The sequence below is a fragment of the Dama dama genome, chromosome 11 (assembly GCF_033118175.1).
Source record: "Dama dama isolate Ldn47 chromosome 11, ASM3311817v1, whole genome shotgun sequence".
In the NCBI taxonomy this organism is placed as follows: Eukaryota; Metazoa; Chordata; class Mammalia; order Artiodactyla; family Cervidae; genus Dama; species Dama dama.
In genome coordinates this window covers 4,762,908-4,788,719 of record NC_083691.1, presented here as the reverse complement: position 1 = coordinate 4,788,719, position 25,812 = coordinate 4,762,908, and the positions used below count along the sequence as shown (strand labels likewise).

Genomic DNA, 25,812 nt, shown 5'->3' with positions numbered 1-25,812 from the left:
TCCACTTTACACATGAGGAAATGGATGTTTTGAACAAGCCTGTCCCGTGTTCAAGGCTCAGGGTATAAGTGTGGAGGTGGATCATATCTTGGGCAGCCCAACTCCAGAACTCAGAGTTAAGTCTCGACGTTTCTGGCTGTATCTGCCTTCACTTCTGAATCCAGCAGTACCTAGGAACCCAGGAGACTGGTTTTGGTTGGCTGGTTTTGTTCTGTTTGGTTGGTTACTCTTTGTTCTTCTCATGATGCCCCCACAGGGCTTGGGGTGGGGAAGGCAGCAAGGGCGCAGGTTCAAGGCCAACCAGGGAAGACTCAACTCTAGTCAAACTCTAGGCAAATTTGTGCTGAGTGACAAGGAGTCATGGGGGGCGGGGGCGGGGGGAGGTTGTGGTGAAAGAAAACCTGTAAGAATGGTACCGGGGAGCTCTGCTAACAATCAGAACAAACTGAAACAGTGCCTAATCCAAAGTCTTGACTAAAGCTTGGGGGATATTTTAGTGATTTTCTTTCCTCATTATGTTCTGAATGAATCTATATTCCCTGAGTGAGTCGAGGGCCTGGTGGAGAGAAAAACACTAGGAATGTAAATTAGTTATTGGTAATAAATACAAATAGCTGTGAAAAAGAAGAGAAGCGAAAAGCAAAGGAGAAAAGGAAAGATATTCCCATTTGAATGCAGAGTTCCAAAGATTAGCAAGGAGAGATAAGAAAGCCTTCCTCAGCAATCAATGCAAAGAAATAGAGGAAAACAACAGAATGGGAAAGACTAGAGATCTCGTCAAGAAAATTAGAGATACCAAGGGAACATTTCAGGCAAAGATGGGCTCAGCAAAGGACAGAAATGGTATGGACCTAACAGAAGCAGAAGACATTAAGAAGAGGTGGCAACAATACACAGAAGAACTGTACAAAAAAGATCTTCACGACCCAGATAATCACAATTGTGTGATCACTCACCTAGAGCCAGACATCCTGGAATGTGAAGTCAAGTGGGCCTTAGAAAGCATCACTATGAACAAAGCTAGTGGAGGTGATGGAATTCCAGTTGAGCTATTTCAAATCCTGAAAGATGATGCTGTGAAAGTGCTGCACTCAATATGCCAGCAAATTTGGAAAACTCAGCAGTGGCCACAGGACTGGAAAAGGTCAGTTTTCATCCCAATCCCAAAGAAAGGCAATGCCAAAGAATGCTCAAACCACTGCACAATTGCACTCATCTCACACGCTAGTAAAGTAATGCTCAAAATTCTCCAAGCCAGGCTTCAGCAATATGTGAACCGAGAACTTCCAGATGTTCCAGCTGGTTTTAGAAAAGGCAGAGGAACCAGAGATCAAACTGCCAACATCTGCTGATCATCGAAAAAGCAAGAGAGTTCCAGAAAAACATCTATTTCTGCTTTATTGACTATGCCAAAGTCTCTGACTGTGTGGATCACAATAAATTGTGGAAAATTCTGAAAGAGATGGGAATACCAGACCACCTGACCCACCTCTTGAGAAATCTATATGCAGGTCAGGAAGCAACAGTTGGAACTGGACATGGAACAACAGACTGGTTCCAAATAGGAAAAGGAGTACGTCAAGGCTGTATATTGTCACCCTGCTTATTTAACTTATATGCAGAGTACATCATGAGAAACGCTGGCTGGAAGAAGCACAAGCTGGAATCAACAATGCCAGGAGAAATATCAATAACCTCAGATATGCAGATGACACCACCCTTATGGCAGAAAGTGAAGAGGAACTAAAAAGCCTCTTGATGAAAGTAAAAGAGGAGAGTGAAAAAGTTGGCTTAAAGCTCAACACTCAGAAAACTAAATGGCATCTGGTCCCATCACTTAATGGCAAATAGATGGGGAAACAGTGGAAGCAGTGTCAGACTTTATTTTGGGGGCTCCAAAATCACTGCAGATGGTGATTGCAGCCATGAAATTAAAAGACATTTACTCCTTGGAAGGAAAGTGATGACCAACCTAGATAGCATATTAAAAAGCAGAGCCATTACTTTGCCAACAAAGGTCCGTCTGGTCAAGGCTATGGTTGTTCCAGTGGTCATGTATGGATGTGAGAGTTGGACTGTGAAGAAAGCTGAGCACCGAAAAATTGATGCTTTTGAACTGTGGTGTTGGAGAAGAGTCTTGAGAGTCCCTTGGACTGCAAGGAGATCCAACCAGTCCATCCTAAAGGAGATCAGTCCTGGGTGTTCATTGGAAGGACTGATGCTGAAGCTGAAACTCCAGTACTCTGGCCGCCTCATGCGAAGAGTTGACTCATTGGAAAAGACCCTGATGCTGGGAGGGATTGGGGGCAGGAGGAGAAGGGGACGACAGGGGATGAGATGGCTGGATGGCATCACCGACTCGATGGACATGAGTTTGAGTAAACTCCGGGAGCTGGTGATGGACAGGGAGGCCTGGCATGCTGCGATTCATGGGGTCGCAAAGAGTCGGACACGACTGAGCGACTGAACTGAACTGAACTGAATAAATACACTGAGTGTGATATTTATTTACCGACAACACACCAGGTGGGAGAGTTAGTGGCAGTGCACTGGGCAGGACAGTTAGCTATCGATAATACACCAAGTGGGATAAACTCTAAGAGGCTGATGGTGCTGACGTGCCTTATCCCAGATAGTTTTTGCTACCACGGCAGCTGCCAAACACCGGACATGGGGTGCTGTCGCTGAAATGAGCCTGACTCCATCGACTCCAGAAAGCTTCACCCAAGCCCAGCCCCTTCTGAGTGCTGGCTGTCAAGTCAGCTCTCTCAGGAAGGCACCCTGGGTGACAGGCGACACAGAGGAAATGCCAGCCGTGGCCCTCAAAAAGCTTACCGTCTATTCACCAACTGACCTCACCTTTCCTGTCAAATTACCCTTCTGAAGCCTGGCCCTAGCCTCCACCACAGGACCTCAGAATTTTCTCTCGTCTACAAGTAGCACAACTAGATTTCCCAGTAATGGCCCCAAATGGAAATGCCCTGATCACACTTCATCAAAAATACAAGCACACAAACCACAAAAGGGGTTGTAAATTAAAAATTCAACAGAAAAAGCTCTTTATTTATTCTTTCATTCATTCAGTGAATCATAAATGAGTGTGCACCGAGTGCCCTGCTCGGCACTGGGGCGGGGCTTCCCCCAGGGAGCCAGATGGACGCGGTCTCTCTCCCCCGGCACTTAAGAGACGACGGCGCACTTCAAGGAAAAAGGCTCCGTGCTGCAGTTTGGACCAATCCCAGCACCGTTAGCCCCGATGCCCAAACATCAAGAGCACCGTCGAGGCTGGATCTGCAGGACATCAATGTTACAGCAACTTCAAGCTGCTGAAAAACCAGATTCTGGTGAGAACAGCTCGGGAGGGTAGAATGGGAGAAATGGCTGTAGACTTTCCCACTGAATATTCCTGGAATAGAAAGTCACTCTTTCTCTAATAAAAGTGAAAAATTAAGCATGCAAAAACAAACAAAAAAAAGGCGGCGGCAGCCCCTTCCCCAGGGCCTACTTCCTAACCCTAGGAGACACTTCTGGAGTCTTTGCTGCTTCAAACGTTACCAGGGAAGCACTGAGGTCTTCAAGAAATGAACACAGTCAAAGCTGGAAATCAAGGCCTGGTGAGGAGACGCTGGGAACCTTCGGAAAAGGGTCTTAGAGGAGTCAGTTCAGTCTAACGCTCGGCATATCTGGGCGCAATCAGTGATGGGAAGTCCACATTCGCTATCTTACAAGGACAGTGCTGACACCAATTATTTTTTGCCCTCGTCAAGAGAGCTTGTCATCCCTCTACAGAACAATTATCTATAGGTGCATCAGAGTTGAAAGCTACATTCCTTCCCCAATTCAGCATGGGGAAAGTGCTGCTCATAGCAATTTGACATCATTTCATTAGATTAGATTAATTTTTAAATGTGTTATCCTAACAATTATGCCAACTACCATGTAATTAATATTCCAACTGACTTTACAAAAATTACAAAATCCCCTAAGAAAATAATTAGTCAGTAAGCGTGAATAAGACTTCTCTTCAGCCAACAGCACATAAAACAGAAAGTTCATCACATAATGGGTGGTATCAAAGCCTTTCCCAAACTTTCTTGATTCTTAGCCAACAGTGCGGAAAGCTGACATTGGCAAGTTACCCCAAAATCCACTTAACATATCAATGCACCTACTGGTTTAAACTCTTGGAGAGTAAAATGATGAAAGCATCTGCAATTAAAAAGCTCTTTTCATGTGTAGGAGAGGCAAGACAAACACCTATCATTGCTTCCTGCTTCCATAATCCCACTTGGAAGTTAGAATACTGGTTTATTTCTTGGGGCTACTTCTTGAGTTTATTAAAGACATGTACCTAGGCTTCCTTACCCTCGTTTTCCTCTTTTCTTTCAAGGTCAAAGTACAGCTTTCTTATAACAGATTTCAAATCCTTCTAGAGTAAGGGCAGTATAAATAAGCAAGAGCCAAACAGTTCATTATGTACCGTAACAGAAATAAAAAACATGTCTTCTCTGCAGCCCACTTTGGATAACTGGCAGGGGCCGCTGCGCCCCACGACAGAGCTGAGAGTCCAGAGGGAGCCTCAGCAGGAAAGAATGCAGAGGGTGATTAGCGATGTCTGCCCTGGACAAGAGCGACAGTCTGAGGACCAGGGGCCATGTATTTGCTATCTCCACCCTTCAGTAAACCACTAAAAATGAGTAAAACGTGATACAGATTCATGAATAAAATATAACACATGAATTGCTCCTGACAAGAAGATTAAAGGGAGGGGAAAATGTTTAGTACAGTCAAAACCTTAAGCCAAACGGGATTACAGCATCAAGTTTTAGAGTAAAGAACACCGGGCTAAGTCAGGAGAGGCAAATTCTAGTCCAGCTACGAGGCCATGGGCAGGGTGGTTCATGGGGCCTTGACCTGCTTGGCAATAAAACAAGGGGATAAGCTGAACATCTCTGACTAATTTTCCCTATTTTGCCGAGAAATGGCACAAGGGTCCAAAATGCCCTCCCTGCTGGGCATAGAGAGCTAGTGAAAGAACAGTGACTTCACAACATGCACCAGGCCAGGACGTGACTGAAACCCAGATACCACTCACGCTACTCGGGCGGGGCTTACACTCTGACACATTTCTACATCTAGTTTTAACCTGCAGCTTCTCCAGGACAAGGATTTCCACATACATACTGCTTCTTTCCCCTAACACATCCTCCTTTGCATCTGAGAGGGGAGAAACAGGGACTTCTAGCTTAATATTCTATTAAACTGGGCAAACAAAACTACCTTCACTCAAACGGTAAGTGTCATCACTTTGATTTAAAACCAGCCATTTCCCCTGGCATCTCGGGCACTCGCAGCTTCGAGATCAGCCTAAATCTTCCCACCACTGAGAAGTCTCCACCACTTGAGCCTATTCTGAGAACATTACCCACATGATACATCAACACAGCTTCCACATCCAAATGGCAAGACCAGGCGTCCAACCAGAAATAAGTCACCTACACATCAGATCCCACCCAGTCACCAAGTGAACTCAGGCAGAGATGCCCACGCGAGCCCCTGGGGAAACAAGGAAGCTCACACAGGACAGCCTGAGCGGGCAGCGTTGTCTGTGTGGGGCCTCAACAGCCTGGTGTCTGGCCCTGGCAACTGCCCCAGACAGCTCTGACTCTGTGTCTGTCCTGCACCCCCTCTCACCTCTATCCACGCAGCCCCACTCCCTGCGTTTCAGCTGATCTGCGCTGGGCAATCAGAGAATCCCACCCGCTGAGCTCAACAAGCTGTCTGGGTAGACAGGGGCCCCTACCAAACAGGGCCGGCATCCGTTTTCAGCATCTGGCGTGGACACCTGGAGATCGCCCGGTAGAAGGACCACACAAGCCTACAGCTGCCAGACTGTCTTTTCCACCACTCGGAGACACCAGGCCAACACTGGGAAGCGGGCATGCAGAGGGCAGGAGAGTGACCGGTCCCCACACCACCTGGGCACCTGACGCTCAGAACTGAGGTGGGTTTCTGTCCACAGCAGCCCAAGGCTGGAGGACAGCCCTTACAGGCTAAATGCACGCCTCCTGGGTTCAAGCTCCTGCTCTAGTGTCCCACGATAAATCGTTTCTCCCTGCGTCTCAGACACAGCTGCCTGGGTCCCACTGCAAACCAAAGAATGTCAAATACTCCCACAGACAAATTCAAAGGAATAATTCTACGCACCAGAAACATTGCCACGGTTCATCTGTCACCTGAGACCCGAGAGTGAAAAGAGGAGAAGGACGATGGGTAACTGGAGGGGGAAGGGCAGATCACAATCAGTAACACTAAGAACAATTCTCTCCAGGGAGCAGCAGCCTAGTGAGAAAAGCTTCCAAAATCATCCCAAACATATACTCTAGCTTTCCATCAGCAGCAGAAAAGCAAACAAAGCACAACACAGCAACCCACAGCACCCAAACAAGAGGAACCTGTGAGTAAACAAACTAACTGCTGCCAGGCTTATGGCCTAATTGTTCCTGTTATTTTTACACTCCAACTTAGTTTTCTGTTCACAGCTATCCCAGGGTCTCCGCCATGGGGCTACCGCGAAGAGCAAATTCTATGGAGAGTGTGCCCTTCCGTGGGGTCGCAAGCGTCAGACAAGACTGAGCAACTGAACAACAGAGAGCGTTTAGAGCAATCGCCCGCAGACGGGTGCAGTTAGAGAAGAGAGTATTAGGAGGTTGGGATTAACATACACACACTACTGTATGTAAGGAGTAGGAAATGGCAACCGACTCTGGTATTCTTGCCGGGAGGATTCCGTGGACAGAGGAGCCTGGCGGGCCACAGTTCACGGGGTTGCCAAGAGTCAGACACGACTGGGCAACTGAGCACGCGCTGCTGCTGCTCCGACTCTCTGCGACCCCACAGACGGCAGCCCACCAGGCTCCCCTGTCCTGGGATTCTCCAGGCAAGAACACTGGAGTAGGTCGCCAGTTCCTCCTCCAATGCATGAAAGTGAAAAGTGAAAGTGAAGTCGCTCAGTCATGACTGACTCTTCGAGACCCCATGGACTGCAGCCTACCAGGCTCCTCCATCCACGGGATTTTCCAGGCAAGAGTACTGGAGTGGGTCGCCATTGCCTTCTCCATGAGCACACACTACTATATATAAAATAGATAATCAGCAAGGACTTACTCTATAGAACAGAGAACTATTTTCAATAGTTTGTAATAACCTATGAGTGAGAAAATCTGAAGAATATATACATAGATAGATATGTATGCATCTGAAACTAATATGATACTATAAATCAACTATACTTCAATTTTAAAAAATATATGGAAAAAAAGGACAGTAAGAGTGATTTATCAAACAATCCTCTAGAGATGTTCCATCAGCAATGGGGAAGGCAGGCCAAGCAACAAAAACAAAGTGAGCAGCTGCACTCACAGACCACCAGTCCTTCACCTCCTGGAAGTCAGGAACCCCTCTGACAATCCGATGAAAGCTAGGAAGTCCTTCCCAGAGAAACAGACAGCGTGACACTTTGCATGTGATTTCATGGGGTTCATAAAAACTGCTCTCTAACCCAGTTTCCCGGTTAAACACACCTGAGTTTGGACTTTTTTAAAAATGTAATTACCTGAGCATCATGATTAATTTCTGAGACTTCAAAGGACTATATAATCTCTCCCAGGGACAGTCTAAAACTTCCAACTCTGTAACCCCATGCCAAATCAAGAACAAAAAAAGGAAAGAAAAACTTACCCTCACTTTCTGCCTTTACAAAATGTAAGAAATCTGCTTTTTCCTGTATTAGCTTCATTTCTGACATATCCTCCTTACCTTGTTTGACCATTTGTACGCCTGGAGGAGCTGACTGTACAGAGGGGTTTTGTCCTGCACGGGATCCAGACTTAACAGCCCGCTGTTATGGAGAGGATGGTTCTCAGAAGGCTTGCCCACCAGGTTGCTCAGACGTTCCAGCTCACTGAAAAGTAAACAGATGCAGCAAGTAAGCCTGAGTCCACTGAAACTCCAGTTCTTAGCCTACTACAGTGGTCCGAGACTGTTCTTCAAACTGCTCATCATAAATTTAAGTCCCTTAAGAAGAAATACTTTCTGAAAGGTTAAGAAAACAAGGGTCAGGAGCTTCCCTAGTGGTCCACCGCTCAACAATCTGTCTTGCAATGCGGGGGACACGGGTTCAATCCCTGGTCAGGGAACTAAGATCCCACATGCTGAGGAGCAATTAAACCCACTCACAACAACTGAGCCCAAGCACCAAATGGAAGGTCCAGGCGCTGCAATGTAACGTCCCACGTGATGGAACGAAGATCCCAAGTAAATAAATAAGTATTAAAAAGAAGAAGATGACTAGAGCCACTTGAGAGAACCCCTAGCTGGGTGCTTATCCTATTTTACAACTGAGCTCTCTAGCACCATTCCAGAGGAGAACAAAGGTTAAGAGCAATGAAATCAACAGGACTCCTAAAATCAGGATTGAACAACTCAAATCATTCTTTGCAAGGCTGGGGAAGGGGAGGGCCTTCTGGAATTTCGAAATGAGGTATAACACTGCTTCTCACTAAGAGTTTTCAGATCCACACACAGATCATTCTATTTGGCAGTACAACAAGTACCTGAATAAATGATGATTATTTACCATTCACAGAGAGAGAGATTTGTACATGGTGCTTCACAGATGGTAAAACTTAACAAAAAAGAGATAAAATAAACAAATGGGAAGACACCACAGAGGGGGCTGTGTCAAACAAACACGCTTCACTGTAGCAAGAGAAAAAAAAAAAAACCCTAGAGCAGCTTGGGAAAGAGAGCCAACAGCAAAAGCACATTCAGGAGCACGTTCTGAGGGGCCAGAGGGTCAACATAAGACCTTAGGAACAGCTTCTCATGCCATGTTCATCTTGGACTCTTCAGCCACTTTTCTCTTCGCACTGCTGTCTACAGATTTATGAAGACAGCGGGGTGAGATCAACACTCTTACTAAACTTTCTACAATGCTGACGGGTTTCAACACCCTGCACCTTACCAAGGAAAGCCCACCAAAGAGGAGATGAAAGAAAGGGAAGAACCACTAGCACCCAGACTCAGGCAGGGCAAGTATTAACTGGAACGTCACCAGAGAACAGAAAGTAAGTGTGGGAGTGAGGAGGGGCTGTGCCCTCCTGGCCCTCCCCCAGAAGAATGGCAACTACTTAGAGGAAAAAATAAATAAATAAAAAGAGGCTCCCATCATTTGGTCACCACCTCCTCTTCCATTCTACCTCCTCCTTCCATCTGGTTACTAACGAGACCAAGTTGAGGAGACTGAAAAAAAAAAAATCCAGCCACTCCAGAAATTACAGGATGAGTAGCTCACCCAATGATTCGCCTGCTAAGGTCAGTTTTGAGAAGTAAAAGACAAAAATCCTGCAATTCTAACCTCCCTGATCAGGTCTGACTCTCATAAGGATGGGAGGGCACATGACCAGAACCTATTAAAAACTGCCTTTTATGTACCAGGCATTTTACAAGCATTCTCTCACTTCATTTCACTGATAAAGTAAAAGAAGTTAACCTGTTAAGAAAGAGAAAGAAATATACAATTCTTAACCCTTAAGGACCACAAATTAGCTTTTGTTGGGAGGCCCAGGGTGGGGGTGTGGGGATGAGGCGTTTAAGCAGAAGTCATTAAGCTGGTTAAGCCTGTGATGAGGTCTCTTTAGAGGCAGGAACTTAACAGAAGCAGTGAGAGTGGGAGTGAAAATAGTGGTCAGGTGGTTACGGGGTGGGGTAGAAGAAAAGAGAAAGAAGCCTGTTTCATTATGTCTTGGGGTGGGGTAGGGGCTGGAACTGATGAATTCCAGGTTCAGGGAGGAAAACCTGTGGCCAATTAGGTGGAATACACTTGACTCTGGGGCACCGCTGAGCAGGTCCTTTTTGGCACTATTTGATCAGACGTGGTGGAGCCCAGAGGGCCCACAGGTGGGAACCCTGACGAGCCGAGAAGACGAGTGGAAGTTCATGGGAAGAACACGTCCCCTCGTAAGGAATGGAAGGGCCACAGAGGAGGTCCTGGGCGGCGGGAGTCAGCCAAGAGCAGGACGCCAAGAGAAGGGGGAAGACAAAGCGGGGATGGAAGATGAGGAGGCCCTGAGGGGCAGGGAGAGGCTTGGAGAGGAAAGAGAGGGAGCAACGAAAAGAAAGAGCAGCCCGCGACTAAGGAGACTCCCGCGGGGGTGGGACAGGGTAGGAGGCCCCCGAACCCCCGCCCCTACAGCCGGTACCTACTTGAGGTCCCGGTTGACCGAATGCAAGTTGTCCTGGAAGTGCGCAATGAAGGCCTTCTCCCGGCCCTCCAGCGTCTCTTTGTTCCGCATGCCATCCTTCAGGCAGTCGAACACCCTGCTCACGCTAGAGCGGAGGGCCTGAATGGCACTAATGGCCTGGGCAAAGGCCTCCAGGTTGACACCAACACTTAGCACGTCCGCCATATTGCCGCCGCCACAGCCGGCTCTTCAAAAAACCGGCGAGCAAAAAGACGCGCCCTCTGATGACGCAGGCGCTAGAAGGGCTCTGGGAAATGTAGTTCTCGCGGGATTGGGCCGTCCGGGAGGTTTGTGAGACCACCCTGGGAGAGAGGATTTCCACTTTAAAGGAACGCGTGAGCAGGAAAGCGATCACCTGAATTTAGAGAAGTCGGGCTGCGCTCTTGGCTTTCTTCATGGTAACAAGGAAATACAGAAAGTTCCCTCAGTTCCCCAAACTTGCACTCTTGGGAGTCATATGGAAATGAATTGCTCAGAGCAATAAAGGGTCCGTGGTGTAAAGGATTGAATAAAATCCTTCCATATTCGTAAATCAATGGGGGAGAAGGGAAATTTCTTCCCTACAGTAGAATGCCAGCTAATAAATGCAGAATGAATGATGGAAAGAAAATTACTATTTGGCAACTGTTAGATTAATTATTGATTTAGATAGGAACTGAAGGTGCTAGGGGGTGAAAAGTTGAGGAATAGCAGCATAGTTAGATAGTCTCAACGTTGCACCCCTCAAGAAACTTGCTAATTAAGAAGGAAAAAGTAATAATCCAGCAGTTTCCGTTCTGGCTATATAATAAAAAGAAGGAAAAGTAAGGTCTGGAAAAGGTATTCGTTATTTGTACGCCCAAGTTTGTAGCAGCATTATCCACAAGAACCAAAAGGTGGAAGCAACCCAAGTGTCCATCCTGGGGTGAGTTCATTAACATGTGGCACATACACTCAAGGGAACATTTACTCAGTCTTAAAAAGGAAGGACGTCCTGACACATACTACAATGTGGGTGAGAGCATCCCCACTGGCTCAGCGGGAAAGAATTCACCTGCAATGCAGGAGACACAGGAGACTCCGGCTTGGTCCCTGAGTTGGGAAGATCCCCTGGAGGAGGGCATGGCAACCCAATCCAGTATTCTTCCCTGGAGACTTTCAGGGACAGAGGATCCTGGTGGACTGCAGTCCACAGGGTCACAAAGAATGGGACATGACTGAAGCCACTGAGCATGCCCAGACACATTACATGGATGAAGCTTAAAGACGTTATACTGAGTGAAATGAGTCGGACACAAAATGATAAATACTGTCTAATTCCACTTATGTGAAGTACCTAGAAGAGTCAAATTCATAGAAACAGAGAGTAGGATAGTGGTTGCCAGGAGCTGTGGAAGGGGGAAGGGGGAATCATTGCTCAGAGGACATAATTTCAGTTTGGGAAGATGGAAAGATTCTGAGCATCGTGGTGACAGTTGCACAGCACTGAGAATGGACTTAATGCTACAGAACTGGACACGTCAAATGGTTAAAGTGGTCATTTTATGTCATATATATTTTATCATAAAGTTTTTTAATTCAATAATGTCAGTGAGGGAGTGGGTAGGGAATAATAGCTTCACAGTGAAGAAACCTGGCTGACACCACGCTAACAGGAGATCAAGGTCAAATCACCAGTATAGGACAACCCACCCCCTGATGTGAGGCGCAGATCACAACATGACTTCTGTGATGTTCCTGCCAAAAAATGCAAACCCTGAATCTGCTCAGGATGTCTGACAAACTCAGAGACATTAACAGCCCCATAAGAAAGAAAGGTGTTTTATTGTCTTGGGTTTATAGAGTTTCATTTTCTACCTTACTTTTCTAGTGTGGCCATTTATAGTGTTTCCTAAGGCAAAGGGGTAGAGATAGCAGGAAACGTCTAGGTGTGGAATTATAAAAAATTCATTGAGTCTCACTGAGCCTCAGTTTTCTCATCTGTAAATTAGGTCTAGTAATAATGCATGCATGCATGCCAAGTTGCTACAGTCGTGTCTGACTCTTTGCAGCCCCATGGACTGTAGCCCACCAGGCTCCTCTGTCCATGGGATTCTCCAGGCAAGAATACTGGTATGGGTTGCCATGCCCTCCTCCGGGGGATCTTCCTGACCCAGGGATCAAATCTGCATCTCTTGTGTCTCCTGCTTTGGTAGGTGGGTTCTTTACCACTCGTGCCACCTGGGAGGCCCCTAGTAATAATACCCGTCTTTATAAAATAGCTGTGGGGTTTATAACACCTTGCAGGCAAAGCTTTTGAAATATTGCTCAGCTTACAATAAACACTCAGAAGAGCTTAACTGTGAGGAGGATGTGCTGAGAAAGTTTCTGATGAGACTGTGACCTGCACTTCCATCCCGCACTTGAGGAGTCTTTGCATAGAATCAAGCAAGGATCAGCAAGGGTTCTATTCAAATTGTCCCCAATGACATCACCCTGTTGCCAAGAACTTGTCAATGAACTGTGTCCTATAGTTTGCTATTTTACATGGTCTTTTTAAAAATCTTTGGGGAGGTGTTTTTGTTTTTTAAGATTTTTGCAGAAGATACTGTTTAACTTTACAAAAGTGAAGAAAAATATCTGTGTCTGTTGGCTGGTTTTGGTTATGGCTTCAGTTTATTCATCCCTTCCAGGGGAAGAGTAGAGAAGGCAAACTCCGTATCACGTTTTGACACAATGCCAAAGGAAGGCAATGCCAAAGAATACTCAAACTACCGCACAACTGCACTCATCACACATTCTAGCAAAGTAATGCTCAAAATTCTCCAAGCCAGGCTTCAACAGTATGTGAACCGTGAACTTTCAGATGTTCAAGCTGGATTTAGAAAAGGCAGAGGAACCAGAGATCAAATTGTCAATATCCATTGGATCATAGAAAAAGCAAGAGCGTTCCAGAAAAAAACATCTACTTCTGCTTTATTGACTACATCAAAGCCTTTGACTTTGTGGATCACACCAAACTGTGGAAAATTCTTCAAGAGTTGGGAATACCAGACCACCTTACCTGCCACCTGAGAAATCTGTATGTAGGTCAAGAAGCAACAGTTAGAACCAGACATGGAACAACAGACTGGTTCCAAACAGGAAAAGGAGTATGTCAAGGCTGTGTATTGTCACTCTGCTTATTTAACTTATATGCAGAGCACATCATGAGAAATGCTGGCCTGGATGAAGCACAAGCTGGAATCAAGGTTGCTGGGGGAAATATCAAAAACCTCAGATATGCATAAGACACCACCCTTATGGCAGAAATCGAAGATGAACTAAAGAGCCTCTTGATGAAAGTGAAAGAGTGAAAAAGTTGGCTTAAAACTCAACATTCAGAAAACTAAGATCATGGCATCACTTCATGGCAAATAGATGGGAAAGCAATGGAAACAGTGACAGATTTTATTTTGGGAGGCTCCAAAATCACTGCAGATAGTGACTGCAGCCGTGAAATTAAAAGACGCTTGCTCCATGGAAGAAAAGCTATGACCAACCTAGACAGCATATTAAAAAGCAGAGACATTACTTTGCCAACAAAAATCCATCTAGTCAAAGCTATGGTTTTTCCAGTACTCATGTATGGATATGAGAGTTGGATTGTAAAGAAAGCTGAGCATCGAAGAACTGATGCTTTTGAACTGTGGTGTTGGAGAAGATTTTTGAGAGTCCCTTGGACTGCAAGGAGATCAAAACAGTCCATCCTAAAGGAAATCAATCCTGAATATTCATTGGAAGGACTGATGCTGAAGCTGAAACTCCAATACTTTGGCCACCTGATGTGAAGAACTGACACGTTGGAAAAGACCCTGATGCTGGGAAAGATTGAAGGCAGGAGAAGGGGACGACAGAGGATGAGATGGTTGGATGGCATCACCGACTCAATGGACATGAGTTTGAGCAAGCTCCAGGAGTTGGTGATGCACAAGGAAGCCTGGCATGCTGCAGTCCATGGGGTCGCAAAGAGTCGGACACGATTGAGCAACTGAACTGAACTGAAGTCTTAGAGAATGAGATCCTTGCTATATATTTTGTCCCAGAGGAGAGGAGAGGTTGAGAACTGTGCTGCTCTATTTCTGCTCACACTCAGGTGTATCTATAAACACGCAGTTTTTTGTTTAGAGTGGGGGGTTTGGCTGCACCACGTTGTATGTGGGATCTTAGTTCCCCGACCAGGGATGGAAGCCCTGTTTCCTGCATTGGGAACATGGCATCTTAACCACTAGACTGCCAGGGAAGTCCCCATAACACAAAGTTTTGCATATAATTTCGGGGGGTTCACAGTCCCCACTAAAGCCCAAGAATGAACCTCTGGTTAGAATCATGCACTAAGGCAAGCAGCATGGGTGTATGGCCGGCAGCTAACTTGTAACTGTCAGCTCTCTGATGCCTTGAGCACAAGAGATGTTCACTCTGTAAGAGCAATGAGTTAACCCAGTATATTATATTTGCTTCCTGGATCCTCTCTCCAAATTATCTCATCTCATTGTGTACTCAGATACCATCTCTCGCACCTGCTCAGCTGTCCTCCTGCCACCTTTCCCACACAATTAGATTTTCCTTTGTCTCTTTCTCTGATTCAGTGGTTTAGGCTCTGATTGGCACAATAAAGTACAAATACACTCTGCTCCCACCGTCATTAGTTTTCAGGATTTCTCTCCGGCTCCCCTCTTCTGGGAAACTCAGAAATTGATCAGTGGAAATGCACATTTCCCCTGAACCTTGTAAGGAGTCTATCATCACGTCAACAAAAAAACATTTCATTTTGGAAAGAAATGGACAGAGCTTCTCTAAGGTGTTGTAAATTCTTGAGCATGTCGACACATATATGCTTGCATCTGTGTGTGTGTTTGTGGAATAGAAATCACTTTAAAGGAGTTCATTTCAAGAAATATCAGATTTTAATTATTATGATGTTATGTTTGGCTAAAAGGCAGTACCCTGCTACTAATATCTTCCAAAATGAGCAAGTCATTAGCTTGGTGCTAGCAGCTCAAGAGTATTAGAATGAGCAATCAGAATTAAAGTTGTCAGGATTTAATTAAAATACGCTGCAACACCCATCATATTCAGAGAGCATGTGTTAAGCATTCAGACTGAGAAAGCACCCTCATCAATTAATCATTATTAAGGATTCACTGGACACAAAACACTCCATTGGAGGGGTGCACAGAAAGTCACCAGAGATCTTTAAATCCAAATTTGCCCTGGATAAGCCACCTCGGAACTGAGCCACCTGTCATAATCAACGTGGCACAATGCTTAAGACCTCGGGGGTGGCCCTGAGGATTACGTTGAGACACCCCCCGGTTCTGGGGACATGGTAGGCATTCAAGTTAGTTGTTCAACAAATATAGATATTGAATGTGCTCGACATTTCGCTAAACAACTGGGGAGCCAATGGTAAAACCAGGCCCAGTGTTGCCTGATAAATATCACTGAAAATATCACAAGTGGAACATGTGTTCCTCCCTATTCACCCGCTTAAGACTCACGGCATCAATCATTTTTTAAATTGCTTGGAACCAAGTTTGTTATGATCAATTTAAGCACATACGGTAAAGAATCCCCTTTTGGTCTCTTCTGAACCTATCCCCGCTCCTGTTTTCCTCTTATTTCCTGCCTCTCACGACCTTGACACAATAATGGTGATGACGATAGTCATGGTGGTGACCAAAATTATCCGAGGGACAAGGAAGATTCCTGAAGTTCAGGAAGTCAACCCAGCTGGTGGCTCAGCCCCACTGGGGTCTCTCAGGCAAATGGGTTAACCCTTCTGAACCTCAGTTCTTGCATTCAGAGGATAAGGAAGCGGGGTGGCCCCCAGAACTAACCATCAGGAGTGTAAGATTAGAGAATGATACAATGTTCAATGCATCAGTGCTCAGTCATGTCCAACTCTTTGTGACCCCATGGACTGTAGCCCACCAGGCTCCTTGGTCCTTGGGATCTCCCAGACAAGAATACTGGAGTGGGTTGCCATTTCCTCTTTCAGGGGATCTTCCCAACTCAGGGGTCAAACCTGTGTCTCTTGCATTTCCGGTATTGGCAGGCAGACTCTTCACAACTGAGCCACACTTAGGAAGTCCTAAGATTAAAGGAATTTGTTATTAGTTCAAGAGAAGGAAAACAGGGACTTCCCTGGTTGTTTAGTGTTTGAGAATCCCCCTGCCACTGCAGGGGACACAGGCTTGATCTCTGGCCTAGAAAGATTCCACATGCCTTGGGACAACGAAGCCCATGGACCACAGCTGCTGAAGCCCGCGTGCCCTAGAACCTTTGCTCCACAACAAGAGAAGCCTCCTCAGTGAGAAGCCTGAGCACCACAACTCGAGAGTAGCCCCCACTTGCCACAAATAAAGAAAGCCCATGTGCAGCAATGAAGACCCAGCATGGCCAAAAATAGAAATAAATTAGTTAAATGTATTTTTTAAAGTTTTTTTTTTTTTTTAAGATGGGGGAAAGGGGAGAGTATCATTTGCCTTTAATGCTGATCACAACCACTGCACCAGGATTCCTGTGCTGCCAACGCATTCGTTTACCTAGCAACATCCACCAAATAAAAGCATTAAATAAGGATCCGAACAGAACATGTTTCTGTCTCGTGGTGTCCACTCACCGCCTAGCAGGGAAGACAATCACAGATGGAACATGAAATGCAGTGAGGGCCAAGCCTGCCCAGGTAACCAGGTGCAGTCGGGGTCGGGGAGGCATAGAGGTAAGAGAGTTCAGTGGACAAAGTGGAGCTGTGATGTGATTAGATCTGTGTGTTTCTGAAAGTTCATATTCTAGCTGCAGAAGTGTCCAAGCTAGAGGCAGGGAGACTAGAAAGCCAGGAGGACCTCCACCTATAGAACAACCAACAAAGGACCACAAGCAAGCCATATTCTTCCCATCACAGGAAGCCGGGCGGTGTTTTAAATATTTTAGTAAATTATTGATTGCCCATCAGATGCTCACTTAATCAACCACCGAGCGTGTTGTTAGGGGCCTCTGCTTTCTGCCATGTTCATACGTAATTAAGTACAAAACATCTCGGGAATGGACCCTTTTACCAACACATTAGGCTGAATCACAGTGGAACAAAACACGAGTTGTTTGTGCAGTCTTGACCGCAGCCCATCTGAGGGAGGAACTGCCTTCTAATCCCATTATTGTGTTATGTGGATGCTGCGTTTTAATTAAGAGAGACTGTGGATGGCCAGCATCAGAAGCTACCAACCCTGGAACCCTCACCCAGAACCTGAGGGCAGAGGGCAGGTGCCAAGCTTGTGGGCTTCCAGGGGAAGCCAAGGTGTGGGGCAGCCACAGAAGCACAAGAATCTCTGTCTCAGCAACTCTCCTTAGCCCTCCTCCTCCTCCCCACACCCTCCTCCAGCTCCATGTCCCTGCCTCCAGCTACTGGTAAGCCTCAGGTAAGACCACACCAAGAAAGCTGACCAAGCAGATTGCTGACCAAGAAACAATCCATTCACCTTGGTGATGAAGCCTCATTTTTTTTTAATGTATTGCTTAATTTTTCCAATTTACAAATGTAGACTTACTTTGAAATCTTGAAAACTGTAGAAAAAGCCTGTATAAGAACATGAAGAAAAAAAAAGAACATGAATCTATGCAAAATTTCACTACTCAACATTCTGATTATTCACACACATTATTTTACAAAATCGGAGACATACTATTTTTGTGGCCTCCATTTTTCATAGTGAAAGTGGAAGCGTTAGTCACTCGGTTGTGTCCAACTCTCTGCAACCCCATGGACTGTAGCTTGACAGGCTTCTCTGTCCATGGAAGTCCCCAGGCAAGAGTACTGGAGTGGGTTGCCATTCCCTTCTCCAGAGGATCTTCTCAACCCAGGGATCAAACCCATGTCTCTGCTTTGCAGGCAGATTCTTTACCATCTGAGTCACCATTTTTCATAATAGAGCCTAAATATCTTTCCCTATCATAGAACAGTCTTCAAAAATGTTTTAATTATTGCAAAGGATCCCATTTGATGGTTTAACATAATTTATTGAGGAGCCTTGCATGCTGCAGTCCAGGGGGTGGCAGAGAGTCAGACACACCTTAGTGACTAAACAACAACAATAACAACTGAATCCCCCGTTGTTGGCCATCTAGGTTTTTCTACCTGAAACACCACAGCAGAGAACATCCTAAGTTGTCAATTTTTGTGTGTGAAGTGCGCACATTCCTTGCAATTGATGTTTATTCACCATTTGGCTACAAATTCCTTCCCCTGTTTGGGGGATAATTTTGGGTTGGCCAAAAAGTTCCTTTGGATTTTTCTGTAAGGTCTTAGGGAATGGGTGCAGAGGAGAACCAAGAGACCAGTTTCCACCTTGCTGGCATCACCAGTCCATTCTTGGGAGCCCTGGCAGGGCAGAGGTGGAAGGAGCACAAGCTTCGGAGGACAGAGAGACAGGTGTTCTGGTCCCCACTATGCCACTTACGAGTGATCCCATTAGAGAATGTTTGGCTGCCACTAAGAGTTATGGAGAAAGCTAAAGGCAGTTCACAGAGAGGGGGGCTTGGTAAGTGGCCTGGGAGTACCCATGGCTTCCGGGGCTGGATGGCGCTGACGCGTGCCCAACTGTAAGAAGGCACTTAACACTGCTGCACACTTCAGAAAGGTCACGATGGTCAACCTCATGTTATGTGTATTTTATCACATAAAATTGTTGAGCAGCAACAATTGTTGTAGAGCGACAGGTTTTATTTAACCCAATACACCCAAAATATGATCATTTTAACATCAACATTACTAATGAGATAATTTACATTCTTTTTTGCCTACTACATCTTTGAAATTCTTTATATGTAGCTAGTGGCTATACAGGAGAAGGCAATGGCAACCCACTCCAGTGCTCTTGCCTGGAATATCCCAGGGACGGAGGAGCCTGGTAGGCCGCAGTCCATGGGGTCGCAAAGAGTCGGACATGACTGAGCGACTTCACTTTTCACTTTCATGCATTGGAGAAGGAAATGGCAACCCACTCCAGTGTTCTTGCCTGGAGAATCCCAGGGACGGGGGAGCCTGGTGGGCTGCCGTCTATGGGGTCGCAGAGGAAGTCGGACAAGACAGAGTTGGACACGACTGAAGTGACTTCGCAGCAGCAGCAGTGGCTATACTAGAGGCTTCCCAGGTGGCTCAGTGATAAAGAATCCACCTGTAATGCAGGAGATGTGGGTTCGATCCCTGGACCAGGAAGATACCCTAGAGGAGGAAATGGCAACCCACTCCAATATTCTTGTCTAGAAAATTCCATGGATAGAGGAGCCTGGCGGGCTCATGGGGCTGCAAAGAGTTGGACAAGACTGACAGAGTCCAGTGGTTATAGTACTGGACAGCAGAGCCCTAAAAGAGAGGCAGATGAGAGAGAGCCAGAGTGGGAGACAGAGGATGGGCCAGCCAACCTGACCCTCGGTTGGGTTCATTCACCTCCCTGAGCTGGGGGATGGGACACGGGAGGTGGCCCTTGTGATTGATGCAAGAATCATGTTCGTTGATACATAGAAAGCCCCAGTAAACTGTCTGGCACACAATAGCTGCTCCTGTAAATAGTACTAATTGCTATTTATGTTCTCATGTATCCATGGAGAATGGAGATAACAATTAAAAAGGACATTATGCAAATTGTTCCTTTAAATGTTTGTAAGACAGCAAAGGAAATATGAATATATTTTGTGGGTTTTTTGAAAGGGTCATACTGAGATATTTCTGGGGAAGATGATATAATTTATGAGCTTTCCTTCTCAATAATATAGGGGGCCAGAAGTAAATGGGGGGAAAGGGTGAGAGAAGATTGACTGTCAGCTGATAATTATTGAAGCTGGTGATGAGTTCATGTGTTTCACTATACTATTTGATATTTTCCATAATGAAAACAAAGTGTTTTTTTTTTTTTAAGGATATTATGTGTGTGTTGAACATGCCTTGTGGTTTTCAGATTCTAGGTCTTTTTGTTTTTTTAAGAATTTGTTGGTTCTGGTGACAGCTGGGTAGAAATAAATGATCTAAGTGGCTTCTTGGACACCAGAAGCAGCCCACACTGTCCACTGTGATGGTCACTGCTGGAATGGAAGAAGACAGGCTGGTATGGCCAACAGTCACTTTATTCCTTCTGCATAATTTCCCCAAGAAAGAGACTTCTGTTTTCTCTCCACTCAAAAGGTGATGTCTCATGTTATCTGTTGTTATGTTGTCTTATGTTATCTTATGTGAGTTGAAGGCTGTCTAAATGGTAATTGACTCTATTCAACTGCTTTATTTCCAGGTGAGTTTGGGGTTTGTTTTTTTTTTTTTTTTCATAATTGATTTGAATATGTAAGAGCTAACTATAGTAATCACTTTTGCTGAGTTCAATTACTGAAAGGCAAGGAAAGTTTTCTATTTTAAAATAACAGCGTCATTGAAATATAATTCACATGCTTTAAAATTCACCTTTAAAAAGTGCTTTTAGCATATTCACAAAGTTGCACAACTGTCACTGCTATCTAATTCCAGAACATTTTTCGCTCCTCTTAGTCCCTGGAAGACACTAATTACTTTCTGTCTCTATGGGATTTGCCTGCACTGATAATTTCATATATATGGAATCATACGATATGCGGTCTTTTGTGTCTGGCTTCTGTCACTCAGCATAGTGTTTTCAAGACTTGCTTATGCTGTAGCATGTGGTTAGTCGCTCAGACTCCTCTGTCCATGGGATTTCCCAGGCAAAAATACTGGAGTGGGTTGCCATTTCCTCCTCCTGGGGATCTTCCTGACCCAGGAATTGAACCCCCACCTCTTGTGTCTCCTGCATTGGCAGGTAGATTCTTTACCACTGTGTCACCTGGGAAGCCCATTGTAGCATGCATCAGTACTTCATTCTTTTATGGCCAAAAATAAAAGGCCATGCCACGTTTGTTTTTGATGGACATTTGGGTTGTTCCCTCTTTTTTGGCTATACTGCACAATATGGCTGCAAACATATGTGTACAAGTTATTGTGTTGGTGTATGTCTTAAGTTCTCCTGGATATTGATCTAGGAATGGAAAGGCTGGGTCAAGTTCAGTTCAGTTGCTCAGTCCTGTCTGACTCTTTGTGACCCCATGGACTGCAGCATGCCAGGCTTCCCTGTCCATCACCAACTCCCAGAGCTTACTCAAACTCACGTCCATCAAGTTGGTGATGCCATGCCATCCAACCATCTCATCCTCTGTCGTCCCCTTCTTTTCCTGCCTTCAATCTTTCCCAGCATCAGTGTTCCTTTCAGTGCATCAGTTCTTCCCATCAGGCGGCCAAAGTATTGGAGTTTCAGCTTCAGCATCAGTCCTTCCAATGAATATTCAGGACTGATTTTCTTTAGGATGGACTGGTTGGATCTCTTTGATGTCCAAGGGACTCTCAAGAGTCTTCTCCAACACCACAGTTCAAAAGCATCAGTTCTTCAGCACTCAGCTTTCTTTATAGTCCAACTCTCACATCCGTACATGACTACTGGAAAAACCATAGCTTTGACTAGATGGACCTTTGTTAGCAAATTAATGTCTCTGCTTTTTAATATGCTGTGTAGGTTGGTCACAGCTTTTCTTCCAAGGAACAAGTGTCTTTTAATTTCATGGCTGCAGTCACCATCTGCAGTGATTTTAGAGCCCCCCAAAATAAAGTCTGTCACTGTTTCCATTGTTTCCCCGTCTATTTGCCATGAAATGATGGGACAGGATGCCATGATGTTAGTTTTCTGAATGTTGAGTTTTAAGCCAACGTTTTCACTCTCTTCTTTCACTTTCATCAAGAGGCTCTTTAGTTCTTCTTCGATTTCTGCCATAAGGGTGGTGTCATCTGTGTATCTGAGGTTATTGATATTTCTCCCGGCAACCTTGATTCCACCTTATGCTTCATCCAGCCTGGCATTTCTCATGTTGTACTCTGCATATAAGTTAAATAAGCAGAGTGACAATACACAGCCTTGACATACTCCTTTTCCTGTTTGTAACCAGTCTGTTGTTCCATGTCTGGTTCTAACTGTTGCTTCTTGACCTGTATACAGATTTCTCAGGAGGCAGGTAAGGTCTTGGTCTGGTATTCCCATCTCTTCAAGAATTTTCCACAGTTTGTTGTGATCCACACAGTCAAAGGATTTGGCATAGTCAATAAAGCAGAAGTAGATGTTTTTCTGGAACTCTCTTGCTTTTTCTTGCTGGGTCAAATGTTAATTCTTTCTCATTTTTTGAGAAACTGGCACAGTTTTCCATAATGGCTGCAACATTATACATTCCCATCAACAATGTGTGAGAGTTATAATTTCTCCACATCTTCATCAACATTTTTTATTGTCTGCCTTTTTGATGATAGCCATCCTAGTAGGTGTGAACTGAAATCTCATTGTAGTTTTGATTTTCATTTCTCTGATGACTGATGATATTGAGCGTCTTTTCTTAGGCTTACTGGCCATTTGTATATCTTCTTTGGAGAAGTGTCTATTCAGATCCTTTGTCCATTTTTAACTCTGTCTTTTCATTGTTGCTTTTTAAAAGGGTTTTTCAAATTAATTCTGAATGATAACCTGACATTATAGTGGACATAACTGAGCACAGAGTAAAAGTTCTTTGAGATATTCACCATACTAAACCTCATCCAAACTGTTAACAAGCATCCCAGATTGTACTAGATATGATGAGTTTTCATCATGACTAGCTCCCATCACCAAAATATCCCCAAAACCTTTCCATGAAAGAGAACAGAGGGAGGAAGAGGATGCCATTCCTTTTTATGCCTTGTATTTTCTGGGCAACTGCTGGCATCTGACTGAAGAGATTGCTCTCCAGGAATTGCTCCCAACAGGGGAGATATAAATGCAAGTCAACTAAAATCCAAACTGCTTTAAGATCAAGGCCATATGAATGGTGACCCCTGAGTTTGAGAAGAACTTATGGAAGGAAGAGTCACTTTATCTGGGAGGCAAAAAGGACTCCTGAAGGATGTAGCATTCAGACTAATCCAGTCCTTCTCAAGTCTGGCTGAAGGCTATTCTGGGTTTGATATCCATGGACCAATATCTACATATTGATCCTCAAACATATATTCAATAAATATTGATTAATCAAATATTATAAGGCCAGGGGATTCAACAGGGTACATGGTGAGATAAAGTCCCTACCTCGCAGAGCCTACATTCTAGTGAAGGGAAGTAGTTGGCAAAAAAATAGCTATATCTGTAATATTTCATGTAGTAAGGACTGTTAAGGAATATAAAGCAGGATGAATGGACAGAGTGACGAGGAGGCCATCATTCTGACGAGTTAGTCTGATAAAGAGATCTTTGAGTGGTAATCTGTATGAGGCAAGCGATTGAGCTGGGCAGATATCTTTAAAAAGGACATTCCTGCAGTAGAGAAGGCAAAGGAGAATTCATAGATGGTAAGATCACATCCAACCAGTCCATCCTAAAGGAAATCAGTCCTGAATATTCATTGGAAGGACTGATGTTGAAGCTGAAACTCCAATACTTTGGCCACCTGATGTGAAGAACTGACACGTTGGAAAAGACCCTGATGGTGGGAAAGATTGAAGGTGGGAGGAGAAGGGGACAACAGAAGATGAGATGGTTGGATGGAATCACTGACCCAATGGACTTGAGTTTGATCAAGCTCCAGTAGTTGGTGATGGACAGGGAGGCCTGGCATGCTGTAGTCCATGGGGTCACAAAGAGTTGGACACGACTGAACTACTGAACTGAACTGAAGATCACGTGAGGTCTTTCATGCAAAAATCTGTTATGGAATGAAGTAGACCTTGGACCACACATCAATGACGGGCTGATACATCCCAAGTCTTTGTTTTCAGTCATCTCCATCACCTCATCTTAATTCTGACAAATTCGTTTTCTTGTGGAAGATGAGAGGGAGCTGTAGAAATAGAAGGTGTATGGGGTCTTTTGACTCTTGACTCTTGAGAGTCCCTTGGATTGCAAGGAGATCAAACCAGTCAATGCTAAAGGAAGTCAATCCTGAATATTCATTGGAAGGACTGATGCTAAAGCTGAAGCTCAGTACTGTGGCCATCTGATGAGAAGAGCTGACTCACTGGAAAAGACCCTGATGCTGGGAAAGATTGAAGGCAAAAGGAGAAGAGGGTGGCAGAGGTTGAGATGGTTGGATGGCATCATTGACTCAATGGACATGAATCTGAGCAAACTCTGGGAGACAGTGGACAGGGGAGCCTGGAGTCCTGCAGTCCATGGGGTCTCAAAGAGTCAGACATGACTTAGTGACTGAAGAACAAATTGAGAACCTCTGAACTAATAAGGATTCGGTTTTCAGCCAAGTCCATACCTCTGAAGAGACTGTACATAGAGGCTATAGAAGAAATAGAAGGTTTGGGATTCAAATGAAATAAACTGGCCAAATTTTATTTCACAGAGGTTCAGCACATCTTCTCCTTTTTCTCTTTGTCCTCTCCCTTATAGTAAAGTAAAATCGCTCAGTCACATCTGACTCTTTGCGACCCTATGGACTGTAGCCTACCAGGCTTCTCCGTCCATGGCATTTTCCAGGCAAGAGTACTGGAGTGGATTGCCATTTCCTTCTCCAGGGGATCTTCCCGACCCAGGGATCGAACCCGGGTCTCCCGCATTGTAGGCAGACACTTTACCCTCTGAGCCACCAGGAAAGCCTAAAGACAGGTTCCTAAAAATTTGTGATCTTTATTACTGAACCCACTCAGGTCATCTCGTTCTTTCCTTAGAGGAGCTGGGTGTGCTTTGTTTGGAGCAGAGCAGATGAGAGAGCCAGTGGAAGGTCGTGATGGTGACCTTCAACTCACCTTTGTGTCAACCATGGGGAAGACTCCTGCATAATCTAGTGGCAATAAGGAGAACCAGTTGTAGAGGGGAAGATTTCAACCAAATAATGCAAGGCACTTCCTGCAGTTGGGAAGGCAGCAAGTCCATTGACTAAAGGTATTACCAGGAGTCTATGTAGGGGATCCCAGCACAGGCTGGTAGCATAGACCAGAACCCCCTTAGAGCTGAAATTCTATAAGCAAACTGTACAGTCTTCTAGGTAAAAGTCAAGACTGTTCATGAATGGGAACCCCATGGAACAAATTAAGGTCATTTACAGTGCACTTGGAGTCGTTTTCCTGGAGTTGCATGCTGTAAGGGGGCTTTAATTAAGCTTTCTCCTCCGGGCACAAGCAGCCTGTTTGTGGTGAGTGCAATATGCCATCCCAGAATATGTCAAACTTCATTTGCAAAATATCAGACTGCTGTTTTTTTCCCAGAGCCAATCTGCAGAGTAATACGTTCAATAACTTTTGCTCTTTTTGCTCTCAAAAAGATAGGTCTCTTTTTGGAGTCGATAGCGCAATAAATGCGGAATCTGGTGCAAATTCCAATGGAAAGAAAAGATATTGTTATTTAAAGGCCAAATAACGGCTTAAAATTAGAGTTGTGAAGGCATTGAAAAACACCAGACTTCCCAGATGGCTTGGAGATAATTCACTTTGCACTCAGTC

At 44.9% G+C, this 25,812-nt stretch overlaps 1 protein-coding gene across 2 annotated transcripts in view; it reads right to left on the bottom strand.

Annotated features, from left to right (window-relative positions):
• Nucleotides 1-10,490, bottom strand: part of MED27 (mediator complex subunit 27) — a 218,776-nt gene extending 208,286 nt beyond the window's left edge. For both annotated transcript variants that reach the window (XM_061154346.1, XM_061154347.1), the window contains exons 1-2: nt 10,267-10,490; nt 7,819-7,963 (exon numbers count right to left, since the gene is read on the bottom strand). In XM_061154346.1, the coding sequence (XP_061010329.1) occupies nt 7,819-7,963; nt 10,267-10,469 (348 nt within the window). In that variant the 5' untranslated portion in view covers nt 10,470-10,490. The remainder of the gene's footprint in view (nt 1-7,818; nt 7,964-10,266) is intronic.
• Between the last annotated feature and the right edge of the window lie 15,322 nt (nt 10,491-25,812).